This window comes from Gavialis gangeticus, unplaced genomic scaffold, assembly GCF_001723915.1.
Source record: "Gavialis gangeticus isolate Ggan-Ray unplaced genomic scaffold, GavGan_comp1, whole genome shotgun sequence".
Lineage (NCBI taxonomy): Eukaryota > Metazoa > Chordata > Crocodylia > Gavialidae > Gavialis > Gavialis gangeticus.
Window position 1 is genome coordinate 22,291,896 of NW_017729014.1, and position 17,361 is coordinate 22,309,256.

The 17,361-nt window shown below is 41.1% G+C and overlaps 1 protein-coding gene across 1 annotated transcript in view; it reads right to left on the bottom strand.

Moving 5' to 3' along the window:
- The window catches only part of EIF4G3 (eukaryotic translation initiation factor 4 gamma 3), a 161,208-nt gene that overhangs the window by 41,851 nt on the left and 101,996 nt on the right, over window positions 1-17,361 (bottom strand). Inside the window, exons 15-20 of the mRNA XM_019512006.1 lie at window positions 17,097-17,240; window positions 9,861-9,949; window positions 6,308-6,557; window positions 3,215-3,372; window positions 1,677-1,802; window positions 176-286 (exon numbers count right to left, since the gene is read on the bottom strand). Coding sequence (XP_019367551.1) covers window positions 176-286; window positions 1,677-1,802; window positions 3,215-3,372; window positions 6,308-6,557; window positions 9,861-9,949; window positions 17,097-17,240 — 878 coding nt within the window. The remainder of the gene's footprint in view (window positions 1-175; window positions 287-1,676; window positions 1,803-3,214; window positions 3,373-6,307; window positions 6,558-9,860; window positions 9,950-17,096; window positions 17,241-17,361) is intronic.

The window sequence follows — 17,361 nt, forward strand, 5'->3', positions numbered from 1 at the left end:
TTTTTTTTTTTTTTTTTTTTTTTTTTTTTGTTTTGTTTTGTTTTTTAAGCAATATTGCACCTTTTTGCAAAGTTTTCTTTTCCTCTTATTCTTTATAAACAACCCAATTATGAAAAAAGAAAACTTTACAACAAGGTGCAAAAATGGGGGGGGAAAGGGGAGGGATTTGGCTTACCCCCATCGGCAGGTTCCTCAATGGTGGGTGAGACGAGACCAACAGAGGGCATGCTGGGGTACCACATCGAGCCAGAGAAGGCAATCCAGGGTTGCTCTGCATTTTGCAGGCCTGCAGAAAGAGAAAGACCAACGTTGAAGTTAGTACAGCGCCAAGCGTCTTGCAGATTGTTTATTTGAGGCATTCGGCACGGAAAACTAAGGTGTGAGGCACTGGTGTACAACCTGCGGCCCAATGAGGAGTGTCTAAACACAGGAAGTGATGTCGCCGGCAAACAGCATCCAGCCTTCAGGGCTGAGTCATCATGTTTTGAGACTAACTGCAACACTGAAGCTATTCAAAGACAAAGACACACATGCACACATCCCTGAACTGCACCATTGTTCACAGTACCGCTTTGCGAAATGGGAACATTACAGCTATTTCCAAGTTTGAATCAAGTCTGCTGCTTTGCATGCTAGCATCCTGGAAAGCTGCTGACTTGAGAGCAAATGCCCTTTGGAGAGCTCTCTTTCAACAAGGAGTTTTAGGACAGATGATCTTCCCTTCTCTGCTTCTCTCCCTCCTCAAGACATCTTTTCCCTATCCAGTTGCTATCTGCTCCTCTTCAGTTCGCTTACATCCATCAGTGAGGAGTGGAAATGTAAGCCACTTCTTATTGCACAGCTGAAGCATGCAACGAGAATACAGCATAGCTAGCAGCCAGGTGGAGCAGAGCTAAGCTGAACCTTATTTCCAATCTGTCACAGCAACCTCAACCTTCAGGTTGCAGCTGGTTTGGCCCTTGTGATGAGACATCACTCTTTAGCCAACCACAATCCAGGGACAAAGAAAAGGAAGGAGGAAGAATCAAAGGGAAGTGTGTTGAATTCAGGAGGCAGAGCAAAATAAAATAAAACAGTGGTAGCAAAAATGACGGCGAAAGAAATCAATATAAAGGAAGAGAAAAGAGAAAATGAAATGAATGAGGCAAATGGAAGGAAAGAAAAGGAAATGAATAAACGGGGGAAAAAGAGAAAAGCAAGAAGACACAACAGCTTTTTCCTAAGTCAAATATATTTTATTTGCATTTAATATAAATGGATTTCTGTGAGAACGTGCATTGACACAACTTATGCAAGTGAAAAATGCCCCAGCATATTAGTTGCAACCCCTGAGCCCTTGATATATAGCCTTGCTAGTCCTCAGTGCAACAAACGTAGTGCATCACTGCCATAAGGAGGAGTCTGAAGCACGCATTTTCAGATCTTTTGCGAGTAAGAAAGGGGGGAAAAATAAGATCAAATCCATCCAAGTTTAATTCTATCAAGTGAAAAGCTCTCTCAATGATTTTTTTAAATCTGCTTCAATATTAGCACTGAAGGAAAACTTCGACTCCTATTCTGTCTAAAGCAGAATAAGCAAATTATCTAAGAACCTAAATGAAGTTTTCTTCTTATGAGATCAGATTTCACAGACAGTGAGGCCAGTTTTGAACTTAGCAAGTTTGGGGAAAACTCACACTTCCAGATACGCCCCTTCCACCGGATGCTTGCCTCCCAAAATCGGCAAAGGCTGGTGTGAAATCTGGTCCCCGAGGCAATATCCGAGGGTCCAGAGTTCTCACTGGCAATTTTGGCTGATTAATCTGCGTGGTGGAACAACAATAAACAAAGTGCCCGTTAAAACATTTGTGCCATGACTGTTACGAACACATGCAGACAGTATGCAACCGCCTGCGCCTCTACCAGCCAGTTACATGTAGGGATAGGGCAGAGGTGAATTCTTTAATGATTTCTATCAATACCCACAATGACATATTAAATACATATTTCATTTGTGCTCTGTCTTACACAAGTGGGTGTTACACAAATAGACAACAGAGGCTAGGAGAAATCAAGAATGTGCCAGGGTTGGAAAATGGGACATGACAGAGAAGATATAACAATGGCTACACAAGCCCATAAAACAAATGTCACAGTCCCAGTACAGAATCACAAAACTGTTGCCTTCCCTGAAACCATTATCTTTTGTGTTAATAAGATAAATGGCTGATCAAGCAAGGAAAGCTCCAAAGAGGGTGGGGACGGGCCAGCTAGTGGGACAGAAAACCAGGTAAGAAGCTGGCCTCCCCGCGAAGAACGTGGCTGTATAACAGCTTTCACAGTCCTTGGAAAATATTCGTCCACCACAAAAAGGACAGGTAATTTGATTCATGCTGTAATTAAAAGTACTTGGTTCTGGTCTGTTGAGTGCATGTAAAGCTACATGAAAATCAACATGGTTGTAGCCAAGCTGGTCTTAAAGCTAGCTCTTTTAAAACAATAACCAAGAACTTTTTTTAAACAGGCAGAGGAAGACAGCAGACAAAAAAGGCAATTGTGTAACAACATTTGGATAAAAAACGTAATTGTTATGATGTCCTATGGTCAATCAATACAATCCTGCCTAGCGAACTGAAGTTTTTAAAGAAGCTAATCTGCACTTCATGATCAGTGTTCATTCAGTCAATCAATCCCAGCTACACCCTCCCCCCCGTCCAACTGGCGGCCTTTCAGCCCTGCAGGCCCTGAGCTCCTGGTCTGGGCAGCACTCTCCTGCTGCCACTGAGGTCTCCGGGCTCCCCTTTCCTCCTCCAGCTTCCGCTTCCTGCCCCAACTCTGGGACAGGCCAGGGCAGGGGGCCACAGGACCCTGCTGCTGGGGAAGCCTGCACAGAGCTGCCATGTGGCACAGCAAGAGAGGCCCCTGCAGTGCATGTGGCCCGTCAGGCCTATTGCAATACATTACACTTTTAGTAACTGTGACTTTAGACAAACAGTGCCCCTTTCCTTGCTGACCCACACACCAGACAATTCAGTCTGCATTAGACTGCTATTAATTCCTGATGCCCAGAGCATGTGCCATGGGACCAGAAACCTGGTTATGCTACTGGCATCTGGAAATTCAAATGTTTTAATCCTTCAAAGATTAAAGAGCCACTCTCTCAACCCATTCCTGCCCAGTTAAGTGATTCCTCATGCTGAGACCTTTATTTCTTTATAAAAAAATTTGGACATACCTGTTTTATTGGGTCTCCTCTCACCTTGTCGAGGACCACATCGCTTATGGGAGGCAGCCCTTCTGGCTTCTGTATACATGCAGGCATGAACTGGAAGTCCAGCAAAAAGTCCCTATCATACTGCTTCTTTCCTTCAGGATCCACGGGTTTCCACTGTTCTATAATGATAGAAGTTGACTGAGGTTCATAGGCAACAAAGGGAGCTTTGCTCCTGAAAAGTACATAGTAAATAAACCTAAAGGAAAATAACTTTGGCTAAAAAAGTTTCTATTTTCATTTAGAAACAAACAAGGCTGGGGAGAGGGAAAAGAGGCATGGGAAGAGACTCCCATATCAGATTATTAAAGCATAACCAATGCAGTCAACTCCAACACAAATCTGAACACCACCATGACTTAACTTTCGCACATGCCTCTAGACTGCCTAAACACAGTCCAAATCAAGGGTAGTTTTATTATAAATAATCAGCATCAGGGCCGAAGGATTTCGAAACGGTTTCGAAAACGGAGCGATGAAATGCTTTGACACTTGAGACTATGCTGGGAGCAAGACAATTCCCCAGCAGCTTGGAAATGTTTTTCTTTATATCAGTGTTTAGGGTAAGACAAATAGCAGAAATGCTAGAGACCGGGGCAGTTGCAGATATGAGGAGGCACACTTGAGGTTTAAAACTTTTCACTTCTTTAACTACGGCTTTCTCAAAGGGATAAAGCTGATTGTGGTGCGGAGAGAAAAGTAACTTGCCTGCCTGAGAACAAAGCATAAACCCACAGCCTTTACAGCATATAGCAAATTAGCATCTCGTAGCCTGGAGCCATGATTTTCTCTGCTGGCTACATAGCTTGTTTGAAGTTAGAAAAGAAAACAGCCACTTGCTGAACAGCCGGGTTGATTTAGTTAGACCCATAAATGGGGAAGCACAATTTTGCTTCTGAAGCAAAACATCTGTAAAATAGACCTTATTTGTATTTTACTGCCACTGAACTGCATTGCTTTATGTCCTCCCAGTCCATTGGGCTATTCTAATATGCTTTTTTTCCCCTCAGTCTTTCTACTAGTTCCACATTTTATTCCTTTGACTCTTGAGTTTGGAGGCTCTGGGTTTTAAGCATCATTATTCCACAACAAAAACCTCCAAATGTTAAGTTTTAATAATTGGGAAAGAAAAGGAAGTTATTATAAAACACATTTTTTATGGTTTTTCATCTACAGATTTCAAAGTGCCCTACAAAGAAGTTATTGTTATTTCCCACATGGAGAAAATGAGGCCAAAAAAGTAACTTAGTGGGCCAATAACCAGGTCAGAAGGCGAGTCCCAATCCAGCAGCACCTCTGCTAGACACTTCCTCCTTACTTACAAGTGGAGGAATGTTAAGCACACACCAAAAATCATCATCACACACACGCTCTCCCTTGGAAATTTGTTTAAAAGGAATTGTAGCGTAAGAAGCAGGCATTTGGAAGAAAAGTCACAGGCAGGCTTTCTGTGCGGGCAATTGTGGAGCACAGAAGGAGAACTCTTCCTGAAAACTAAAAGGCAAAATCTGTAACTTTGAAAAGAGAAGGTCTAACCGTCTAAAGAGAAGGTTTGTCTGTCACCTGCCAGGATCATCTTGCTTTCCAAAGGGATGCATTTGATTTATTCCTTTTAGGGGCAAATGAAAGAACAGCCAAATTTAGGCTGTAAACTGCTGCGGATCTGGAGGATCATTGACTCTTGATGCACATCTGAGAAATTACAGGTTTACTCTTAGTCCTGTTGATCTGACAAGCAGGCAGGCTACCATACATAGCTAGTCGGCTTTTGATTTTTGCTGACAATCATACTAGGCTAGCAACAGAATGACTAATTTCTGAAAATTAATGCAAGAAAAAGTTCCTCTGATCTTTAACAAGGAGGAGCTTGAGGAAGGAGCAGCAGAGTAATCAGACCGCAGCATTCTTGCTCCACTCTACCTCTTCCCTTCTGCATGCATTCCTCACCTATTTACTGTACACTTTCTACTTTTAGGCTCTCAGAGAAATTATTTCATTTACATGGAAGAAGCCTTCCCTGAAAAATAAAACCCCTGAAAATTTGTACCAGCTAAGAGTAAAGAGTATGCCTCATGATTTTTGCTGGAAAAAGACGACTACACTGCAGTTCAAGCTACATCAGTTCAATATCACCATTAACTTAAACAAACCTCAAGTACAGCATATGTGGTGCTAAGTACCAAGAATATTCTCGTACTCTTCAAACCCACACTCTGATCATGCCATAATACACTTGCATTCCACAGCCTGATTACAGCTGGAAAGCTGAGATTGGACTGAACAGCAACATGCAGTACTTCTCTTCCTTCAGTTAGCAGAGACTCCAAAAGGATCATCTCTCCTAATTAGGAACAGTTTAAAAATGGAAGGTTGTGAACATCTGGGTATAAGTCAGAGACTAAGGTCAGACTATTCACCCCTTCTGGTATTAAAATCTAAAAAACTGTAGTCAGGTAATTTTTTAAGCTATACCCCTTGCTTTGTTTTTTTGTAGCTAAATCCTGTAATGTCAGCTTTTAAACCTATTTCAAATAAAGATCTGTTGGTTTATAGTACAATAGAACTACTAAATAATGAAACAAACTCATTGGTTCTGTTGTGCGAGTCAAATATAATCATACCTCCTCAAATCAGGGTTTCTAAAATTAAGAAAGTTCCTTAGATCACTCTCAACAGACAGCCACATTTTAGCTAACTCAGGTCACTAGGATCATGCTGCAGCCATCTATACTCAGACATGCTATAAATTCAAGCAATCAGGGTTTTTCTTCTCTCACTGTTTTTCTCTAGTCTTGTCTTCTCTTCTTCACTACCAGAAACAGAAAGTGACATTTTTTTGTAATGTCCTCAACGAAACTTTTCATAGGGCTGTAGATTAGCAAAATCCTACCAGTGCATGCTATTGTAAAATGAAATATGTCCCCTAGCCAAGTCCACCACTTTCAGTCTGTAAGCATCCTTCTTTCCTCAATGAGCATGCAGCATTCCCTACCGGTTGTAACAGAAAGAGAAAGGCAGAAAGGCAAGCATTCGGGCAGGCTGGCAGGTAGGGTTTACCTGGTTTATACTGGTACACTGGCCCTTCCGTGGAACCTTCTGTGACACCCGAGTTAGCATCAGGTCCTTCACCCTCTGACACGCTCTCAGCACCATTACGTACAGGCTCCGCTTCCTGCTCTCCATTTTCTTCCACAGCTTTTGTTTTTTTAAGTTCAGAGGGGTCTCTCTCCAGTTGAAACCCATGGCTCATTTTATCCTGCTCAGATTCAAGTACTTTGTCACCTGAAAGTTCCTCTTCTACTTTAGGCTGAAGTACAAGCAAATAGAAGTTATGATTAAAAGCAACATCCTTTCTAAAACATTCAGTATGTGAAATGGCTACATACTAAAAAACAAGAGCACATGCACTCATCTCAAAAACGGACAGCTAAAACTATAACACATGTAATAATAATAAGGTCCTTTTACTTTATTTAAATATTGCCTGAGAACCCATCAACAATTAACAGTGAAACTGGAAACCCTGAGTCTCACCCATCGAGTCCCTATGCAGGTAGGAAACAATGGACCAGTAACAACTGTACTATGTGCTGGGTAACTATTAGGAATCTCAACCCATAAAGACAGGACTACAACTAGTATGCAGGGGTCCCTTCTTTGAAAGACCATGGCTTTATACAAACTAGAGACTATTCTGATACATAAGGCTAATGTAATATACATTTTTCGCTTGCTGTTACTTTTCGTGAAAAATCTCTACATATTTTCTGCTATCTCTAGCTGTTAATTTTAGAACTCCCCCAGGCACAGCCCTATTTTGATTACATACAGGAAGATTGTAGGGAACACGGTCTTCTTGGGAGATGCATGCATTTGAACACATCCATCCACTTACAGAATATCGCAACTCATTCCTGATGCTCTACAAGGGATGCGTGAACCCTTTCATTTCCCAAAAGGATTGCATTAAAAAAAAGTATTGTTCACAGAACAGAATATGTAAATTTGCTAATTTTTCTCTACCTAAATTCAGCATTAGTGAAAGTGCCAAAAGGTCCTAGAGACTGAAGTCTACTTGCAAATACTGAAAAACCATATGGCTTGTGTAAATTCTTTGCCTGTGGAACCAGAGGTGACTTCAGTTTCCCTGGATCATTAGTCATTGACCTGCTGAATAAACTGCTAAGGTGGCCAACTGCGATACAACGGTATTTTATAGGGAGAGCGTCGCAGGCACCTATCCATTAGGAACTGGATGGGAAGCACATAATTACTTATGTATATACAATTAATGTGCAACTGATGTATAATTAATATACAGGAGTGACAGCAGATATCTGCTGACACAGGGCATGATGTTCCTGCTACACCCACCATCAATCACCCACCGAAGAAAGATTCAAGATTTACTCTACAAATCTAGACAGCTTTGGGGCAAATTGTTTCTACCGTGGAAGTGTGTCATGATGGTCGAGTTACAGGAAAATGAAGCGAAAGGTGACAGAAAGCTGTGGAATGCACAGAGGGTTCTGGACAGGTTAGTTTGAAAAGCAAAAAAGTCCAGAGACAATGTGCAATTCTTCTCTATTTACCTCATTTAGCTGAGTTCAGGCAGTTTTTTGTAGTTGTGCTGATTAAAGACAGTTTTAACTGATCTGAGCACAGTCTTTACTGCTACCTTCCCCTTTCCACAGCCGTTTCTAATTCTAGATCTCCCAGGTCATTTAAAGCAACTTAAAGACAAAGGTTCAGTTCTAAAATATCATCACATGACAATAAACAAAAGGAACATCCTTGGGGCTCCTATGCATCTTTATTAAAGGATCATGCCAGCACTGTACTTCGCATTAGACTTCAGCTCAGGCTCGAGCTGCACCTCACATTGGACTGTGTAGAGAGCAGTTCAGATAAAAAAAACATTCACGTAATGCCACAGCAGCAGAAGTTTAATTTTGGTTTGATTAACTTTCACGTTACCTCTGCAAGCTTCCGTTTCTAACGGATCATAAACAATTCCCTAATGCAGCAGGACTCTGCCCAGCAGAGCCTGAAAGATTTCAAATGATTTATGACAGCACATAACACATTTTAACAAAAGAGGAGGAATCAAAAAACAATATTAAAAAAAACATTTAAAACTATGAATGAATGTGTGGAATACTGCTGGCAAACAGTTATTCAGGCAACACTTGCTAAGTCGGAGGACCAGATAACTACTAGCACTACCATACTGACATTAAAACAACCCCTTGGTTCTAGTCTCTCATTCCCTGGAGAAGCAGAGGTTGAGACTCCTAGTGTAGCAACTCTAGCCATTCTTCAGTCTCCTGTCCCCCTTGGGACGCATGATGGAAGGGAATAATGATGACCAAGACACAAACCGCAAGGACTGGGAACAAATGTTAAGGGTAACAGTGGAAATAAGAAATTACTGTCTAAAAAAAGTAGTGAAAAATGATGAACAAGACAGGTAACTGCATCAGAAAAAGAATCAACTTGGCTTATATCGCTACACTTGGGAATACATACTACCCCCTGCCTTTCACAGGAGCTAACGGGAACATATCCCCTGAAGGAGCAGTATCTTGCTTCTCCACCTTCAGCACCTATGACGGAAGATCCCAAGCTCCTTGCCCTCCCGCCACAGCCACAGCATATCAGTGTTGCTGCCACCATGGAGCTGACAGGGCAGAGCTAACGTTATGCGGAAAAGTGGCCAAAGGTAACGAATTGCAGATACTAGTTTAAGTAGTAATCTGAGGGAAGAAAACGCAGCAAGACAAACAACAGGGAATTACTGCACTCATGTTATGTTATTTTAAAGTTACTGTGCAAAGGACGAGAAGTTACCCTCAGACTACTGGCAACAGCTGCATAGCTCCGCTTCCTACACAAAGCAGACAAATCTCATTGACCCTAAGAGACTACCGCGGACTTTTCTGGGATCACTTTCTGCTCTTGAAGAGGTGCTGCAACAGCCCAAATGAAGGCATCAAGAGCTGCGTGCACTTATCCAAGGGTAACGCATGTCCCTTCTATAGAGTAGCCCGCATCAGACTACCGGTAGGAAGGACCTCACATGAGTGCAAACTTGAGAGAGATCAGGCAGAGGGAAATCTCTTGGACTTGCTGGAAATGTTCTTTGTTCCTGAAGCTATTCTCAATATGCAGGTTTGCATGTAAACTTCCACTCTCATCTCAGCTTCTCCTCCCAACTTAGTTCTGTCATGAAGACCTAGTTCTTTGTTTATGACATCACAAATACGTCATTGTGAAGAGCACAGGTATGCCCCGGGCCACTACAGCAACCGCTGAAGCCCTTTACTGAGCTCCAACAGGCTCCAAAGGAAGAGCTATCCAAAGCTTCACATGAATGACAATGGTCATGTTGTGGGCCTGTAACTGTGGTGTAGATATAAACTAGGTAAAAATGTAAGCATCTTTAGTACCGTAATAGAGACCTTAGCCTGATGAAATCTGTTTGCAGTAGTGTAAAGAGCATCCCAGTTTGCCCCGTCAGTTGAATGAGATGCTGTAAGATGTCTGCAGTAGTCTTAAACGAGGGTTAAACTACCCTCAAATTGAGAAATAGGATTACGCTGCTCCTTACCTCTGTTTCCGCCTCTAACACCTCCTCAGTGGCTTGGGTCCGATCTTTTGGTTTCTTCCACGTCTTTGGTGCAGTTACAGCTGTTTGGGCTGCAATACAAGTTTATGCCCATTACTCGCCAAAACCAACTCATTCTTGGAACATTCTGGTCCTGGGAAGTGGCTCCTCTCTCTCCTGAGCAATGTTTTCCAGCATTCAGAAAACTGAAAGCAGCTAAAGCCTTGTGCAAAATTAAGATCCATGCGATCACTTTTTAGCTAGAGGCCAGGGAACCAGAACAAGACACAATTTTTTTTATGAACTGCTCTATCTTTTAATAGTACTTTACCTGCAAGGAGTTAACCACTGGTATTATTACAATGTCTGCGTACTTCATGCAATACAGTTTTTTGAAAGAACGACATTTGGCGAGGACGGCGGGGTTATGCGGTGCACATTTTTCCCCAAAGAGTGTTCTAGCATTTTTTGCTTGCACTTGGATGGCAACTCTTAACTCCAACACCTTGCTAGCAATACGCTTCTCCTGAATTGTCTTTAATAAATTCCAAAGGCCAATTAATAACCACACTTTTTAAAGCTTCCACTGGCCAGCTGGTTCAGTGAAAATAACGTAACATATTTACGGCCGTTAACGATCTAGTCTCCCCATCAATTTTCATGTCAGTGAAAGAGAGCATTAATAACTGAGACGGTCAAAATATATGAATTCAAAATCTGTACGACACTTTCTTCTTGTTTGGGGCACTAGCACATGGACTATGTGTGCACTTCCCTGTGTAAGTGTGAATGAGGTTGCTCAAAGGCTTAAAGGTAAGCACGTACAAACTTTGCAGGAGTGGGGCCTCAATGTGTGACTCTGCTTTCTAACAGTAGCTACGGAGCAACATGGCACACACATCCTTTATTAAAACTGTGAGATAAAATTAGAGGACTTTTAAGAGCCTGATGAATAAAGGGCAGTCACATATTAAATATCTCATTATAATTAGATTTTTAGTTGCTGGAGTTTGTTCCTGTTGGCAGAGAGGAAATAGGATTCATCAAGTTCCTAGTGCCCCAAAAGATGCCTGGGTGGTTCAGTGACATGTTAACCAAGTTTAGCTTGAGGGAGACTATGGATTTTGACAGGCGTCATCTGAAGTCTGCAGAAATCAATACAGTGAGCATGCTGGTTAGAAGATGACGTGTCACAAAATGTACTTTCACTGATACTGAAATTGTCACTTCCCCACTTTAATATTACATAGGCAAAAAAAGGTCATCTATATTCAATGCTTCTAAAAGAGGGGTTTGTCATTCAAGACAAGCTAATGAAACAAAGGATCCAAATGTCGTTTTCTATTAATATAAAACGCACGATGAAGCTGACAACAATTTCAGTCTTAAACACCAGGAGTAGCTGGGTGAATTTAGAGAAAAATCACCAGGTACACCCACTGTGACAAGCTCAGCTTTTTAAGGAAAGCACTGAACTTTTATACAGAGCTTTTCAGCCACAGACCTCAAAGAACATTACAAAGGATGGGTAGTTTCACCATCTTTTTAAAAAGCCTTTATAGGCGTTGACGCTGAAGGACAAGGAGATAAATTGGTTTGCCTAAGGACATGTAGTAAGTCTATGTAAAACTTGGAAAAATACTGCCCAGGTGCATCCAGCCCCCTGCGCCCCACACCTCTGGGCCCGACCCCCTACCTTGCTGCTCACGCAGACACCAGCCCTGCTGTGCTCCCCTTGGTGCGGACACGTACCCGAGACCAAACTTATATCACCGTAGTATAAAAAGAGAGACGAGAGAGGTCCAGTTGCTAGCTTGATATTCAACCTACAGTAACCCTGTCCTCTTCTCCTCCCAAGTCTTGCGGCAGGGAAAAGACTCAGTCTCGTCTCCTGTGAGAGGGGATCAGAAATCGGGTACAGGAGAAACGAGCTCTGTCACACTTGGACAGAAGAAGCTTCCTAACGGCAGGTCCTAATGTGTTACCAGAAGAAAGATCTATTTCTGATATACTCCCTGGGCCATCGTGGCTACCACAACACTGCTCTTGCAGGAAGTCGTATTTCACCCCATTCCCATGTTCCTCAAGGTGTTTTCTACAGCATCTGTGGGACCCTTACTGAAGGGCTGCCCTGGCAGTAGAGCTGAATTTCAAGGAGTTTTTGCTCTTCTGCTTTCCCTGGCTCTCGAAAGCTCCGCTTCAGAGACAGATCCATTTATTATTTCTTCTTTCATCCCTATCATTCTAGTTATGAAGAAAAAAAAAAAAAATCACTTGAGAAAAAAACTGTAAGAATTCAATAATAAAAACAACCCTTCCTGGTTGATGTCTCATAACAGCAGTGAAGGTTTTATGTATGGCTTTTTATGGGTCAAGCACAGACTGACTTCTTCCAGTAAGGGCCCATGGCTTTGCTTCAGAGACTTTACCTCACCTAGTCTTTATCTGAACTACAAAAGATGCCTTATTGCTTAAACAAAATACACTGACTGAAGGCAGAGCGGTCCCCCGCCACTCCTCTGATAGCATCTGGAATTCGGTGCTGCAGTACAGATGACTGGGAATTCATTTTTAAGCACAAGCTCTTGTCCTTTGTAGATAACAGTTATGTCAGTCCTTAAAAAATTTAGAGATACTATGGGCATCTTTGGAGACATGGAATATATTGGCTTTAGAAAAAACATATCCCCAAACCAGCCACTGTACCAAGCATTCAGAATCAACACGCAATTTGCAACGGCGAGCTGCAAACTCAGGTACAACACACAGCTTGCAGTTTAAAATACTACAGGCTACGTCATGTGTTCAGCATCCCAAAGGAGTAGGAACAGCGCTTTCTTATGTTGTCGGACGCGTAACAACAGATTACGTCAAAAGGCCGAGTTCTGCTTTGAATAGAAGAACGCTACTCGCATTGACCTTGTGCAAGGCCAAAACTGTGGCCCTGAGGGTGCACACCATCAGAGAAGTTCATTAATGAAAAGAATGCCACCAAAATGACTGAGAAAATACTAAAACCCCTGAAATCACAGATGGAGGTGCCATGCTACTTTGGTGGAGTAACATACTGCACAAAACTGATGGGAATTTAGGATCATTCTCTGGTTATCTAACTCAACAGATCTGCCTATTTCATCAGAAAACTAACCAACTGAAGAAGCCCACTTGCAAACTACTGAACTGGCTAATATCATTAGGCATTCAGATTACAACCACTAACATTTAGATGGATATCTTCATTACTGAATCTTAGGTCATCTGCAAGACACTTACTTAATACACAAGAAATCCACAAAAATAATGTAAGATAAAAGGAAAAAGATTTCAACAGCCACAAAACTAGTGTAAAACAGCAACATTCAAAGGCTCCTAGAATTAGGAACAATATTGTTTTAAATGAAACAAATAATTTCAAAAGAATTAACTGCCTCTCACCAGTCTTGCTGAAACCTGAACTCTACGGTATGCAGGAAGCATTTCATGCAACTGTTTCAGCTAGCGCCGTTTAGCTATTCAGGCTTTTGAGGACAACCCTGCTCTCCGTTATGTAACAAAAAACAATAGCCCAAGTTATATAAAGTCTTCATTCACTAGCTCTGTACAACACTTAGAACAGAGATCCTAGTAAGAAGTCCTATACAGAGATCTGCTTTCGTTAACAGCCAAGTGTAAAAACCTGGAGCCGCTGAAATAAATAGTAAGATGGAAGTCTATCGCTGACTTTGCTGGGCCAGGATTTCCAGTTAGCTCTCTCTACTAATAATACAGGACTGCAGGATATTAATGCCACTGATAGGAAAATTCTTGTGGTCTGAACATTTTGTCTCTCCCAATACAAATGTCTGCTCTATCAAATACTCTACAATTTCTTTTGAAGGCAGTAATGTTGCCGTATATTTATGGAGTGCTTTTCACACAAAAGAACTGTTCCCAAGGTACTTCGCAAAATACAGCAGCATATGGACAGATGATTTTACCCACTGCTAAAATGAAACCACCTCTGATACCGAACGCGGCATGCATTTAACTGTCTCAGCAATACAACCTAGCAATTTAGAACAGTACGTGAATAATTTATATCAAAATCACAGGGGAAATTTTAGGTAGGCCAGAATATAAATCTGAGAATGGGAATTTTTCCAGGAAAGAAAAGACAATGTACACTTGCTTTTGCAGAACGTGCCACAAGAGTCTTCGTAATGGTAAGTGGTCAGAACACTGATTTCCCGTCTCCCCCAAAGGCACTTCCTGCGCCGGGCTGCCCCTAGCGCGCTGCTGAGGAATCAGTTCAATAGTAAGCGCTGCCCGCACCACTTCCTGCAACAACTGGATTGTTCTTAGAAGTCTCCAGTCCAAGCACTGCCCTGGTCAAATCAGGCTTGTTTTATGATATCAGATAACATTAATGAAAAAAATCTGCGTAGCACAACTTCTTGCCAGGACATGCAGATAATTAAGCTGATGTGCGGTAAATATATATACGCAGTACTCTGTTTTAAGTACTAAGCCCCGAAAGAAATATTTGTTTTTATAAAGGATCGGGCTCATGTTCACCAGCACATATTTAAAAACGGTTTCTTGATTCTCATTTTATCTTCATTTTCAGAGTCCAGACAGAGCCTCACAACCATGAATTCGGACAAAAATTGGGCAATTCTTGTCCTATGTTTGTTTTTTTTTTTAAATTCGGTATCTCTTTTCTGGTTACTGTCATAGAGTATGAAATTCATGGCTAAGCCCACTTTCTGGTACCTACAAATCCTGGCTGACTACAAGAATCTCTCTCAAGTCTTTCCTGGAAGGATGTCAGCATAAAGAATTACTTTTAGTTTACATCCTTCTCTGAGGAAGAGATGGAAAATTATGACAAAAATTGTTAGTTGAGAAATGCAATATAGTCCCACTTTATTCACAGTGAGCCAAGCACTGTAAAGAATATAAAGGAATGGCTTGGCTAGTTTTTCACTTTCTTTTAAACAGCAAGCATTGAACATCCATCACAGTTTCATGTAAGATTATATAAAGCTTTAAAATACTTCCTTCCAAAACTGCAAACATTTTTTTTTGGTACAATGTTTTGGCTACTTATCAATAATGAAAATAGATCATTAAAATTAATCTTCTGCATAATTAAAAGACCAAAATGTAAATTAAAAGTACAGAGTTCAAAGTACAGTATACCACAAAACAAATAATAATCCTACAGTACAGGACTTGATATTGTAAATCCTCATTTCAGTAGTCTTATTCCTCCACTTAACCAATGAAGGAATTAAATTTGAGTTATGTAGTGGTTTAGGTTGGAGGGAGGGCAATCCAACTTGCACCAGCAGTAAAAAAATCTGACGTGGAAAGGAAGAATCAAGACATTAACAGAAATAGCATGGTGAACCCTGGATGGTAAAGAGGCTGTTAAAATCCATTATGCGGATTCTGGGGAAATTCTTTCCATATATAGGGAATTAAATGCCATCATTGTAAAAGGGTAAAAAAATATAAAGAGGAAACTGTTTCCTGCTCAAGCTTATTAGTGTATCTGTACTAACAACTGTTAAAAACCTTTCCAATCTCTGAAGCATAAAACTAGAAAGCCAAAATGGCCTACTTGAGACTGAAACTCTTCTGAAAGCAGGAGTGTGGCCAGTGCAGGAGAAGTCTAGGAGTATAGGAAGAAAACTGCATGATCACCAAATAAAGTCAGATTTTGCTTTCAGCTGTTTTGTGGAAGTCTACCAGGAGCCATATTTAAACTTCTGAAGACAGAATACAGTTCTAGAGGCTCCAGGATGATAGTACTTGAAATAGTTAAGGTATGGGGGAAATTATTAACAATATTAAAATACAATCTTTCCATATCCTCCCATTTAGCAGTAAAAAGTTTGTACCTGAGGAAGGGTAATGTGGTGCCCAAAAGCTTGTCTATACATTTGGTCCAATAAAAGATATTAAGATCACCACACAAATCCCTGCCCTTTCAAATGTTTTTAGTTTAATGCTGGCCGTCTTTTAATTCAGAAAGTACATCTCAAAACTGCAATAAAGGACTGCAAAGTTGTGGATTAAGGGAAACAATAGTCAGGTGCTGTTAACTATTAAATAAACTAGGTATGTTATAACCAACATTACACATTCTCTAGGACAGCTAAATGCAAATAATCCCTTAATTTGAAAGGTTTCCATACTTAGGTTTCCATAAACACCACATGAACAATGATCTCCCGTAAAAAATGAAGCAATGCCACAAATAAAAAAAAAAAAAAAGATGGGATGAACCAATTCATTTAATGCTAAAGTCATAATGTTAGAGAGGAAGTTAAAACCACAGATAAGAAATAATGCAGATTTTAAAAGCAAGTACAGAAGGCTTTTCATCTTATTTGTAGTCTATCAAATCTCTTATACACACCCTCAAAACACCTGGACTACTATGCATAGGGGGGTTTTTTTCAAAAAAAAAAAACTATTGAAATAAGAGCAATGAAGTCTAGTGAGTAGGGAAGGACATTTGCTTGCCTGATAAAGCACATTACAACTTTACTTTTGTAGTGGAAAGCAGATGCATCATTAATAAGGCAGAAAGCAGGGTAGGAATACATCTATAGACTAACAGAAATCAGTTTATAAGGTGCAGCTCTACCCTGCCTTCTGCCTGTCCTGGGACTATTAATGAGTAAGAAGCAGAGAGTCTGGTGCGTGATTCTTGGAATTTCTGCCATTCAAAGGACATACAATTGCCAAACTCCTTGACCACTTGTGATAACAATCACTTTGTTATACCTGTCCAAAAAGCAAGGCTACAGGTTCAGTAGGTTCATTCTCAAAAGTTTGAAGACTGATGAATATAAACCTGGTTTCAAAGAAGCAGGCTGCTCAGGTAGCTGGATGACATCAGGAGAGTGACATCCCATACGTTACATGGCAGTGATGTTCTGCAGACTGCCTCAATCCCAGTGGAGCAAAGTACACCAGCTGCTGATATGAAATGAACCAATCCCAGGATACGTTTAGCAAATACCATCTAATAAACTATCCCTTATATGAAGAATTACATTAGGGTTTTTTTATGCCTCTGCTTAGTAAGTTAGGATTAAGCATTTTCTGATCAAAGCAGCGGTGATTTGGCACAGACGAGACTCTTTCAGGGCATGAAGAAACAGGCCTGATTGGAAACAGAGCCTAAATAAGCTCTCTCCTCTTTCCTCAAGCTTAACACACAAAACCATAATGTCAAGCACTTACCTGGTACAGGACTCTTTCTAGAATTTAAACTCGGAGACTCTGCAATTTCCTCTGGTTGTCCATCTGCTTCTGTGTCCTCTTTCTTTTGAGTATCTTTTACCTCTTCACTAACAGTAGTTCTTGTGCTCTCCTCTCCTTCTAAATCTCCCTGAATAACAGGGAGGGCACCAGGAGGTGGAAGAGGAGGAGGAGATGGAGAAGAAGGAGTTGTAGTGGTAACAGCAGCAGCAACAGAAACTGGAGGAGGAGATGGAGGAGTTGGAGG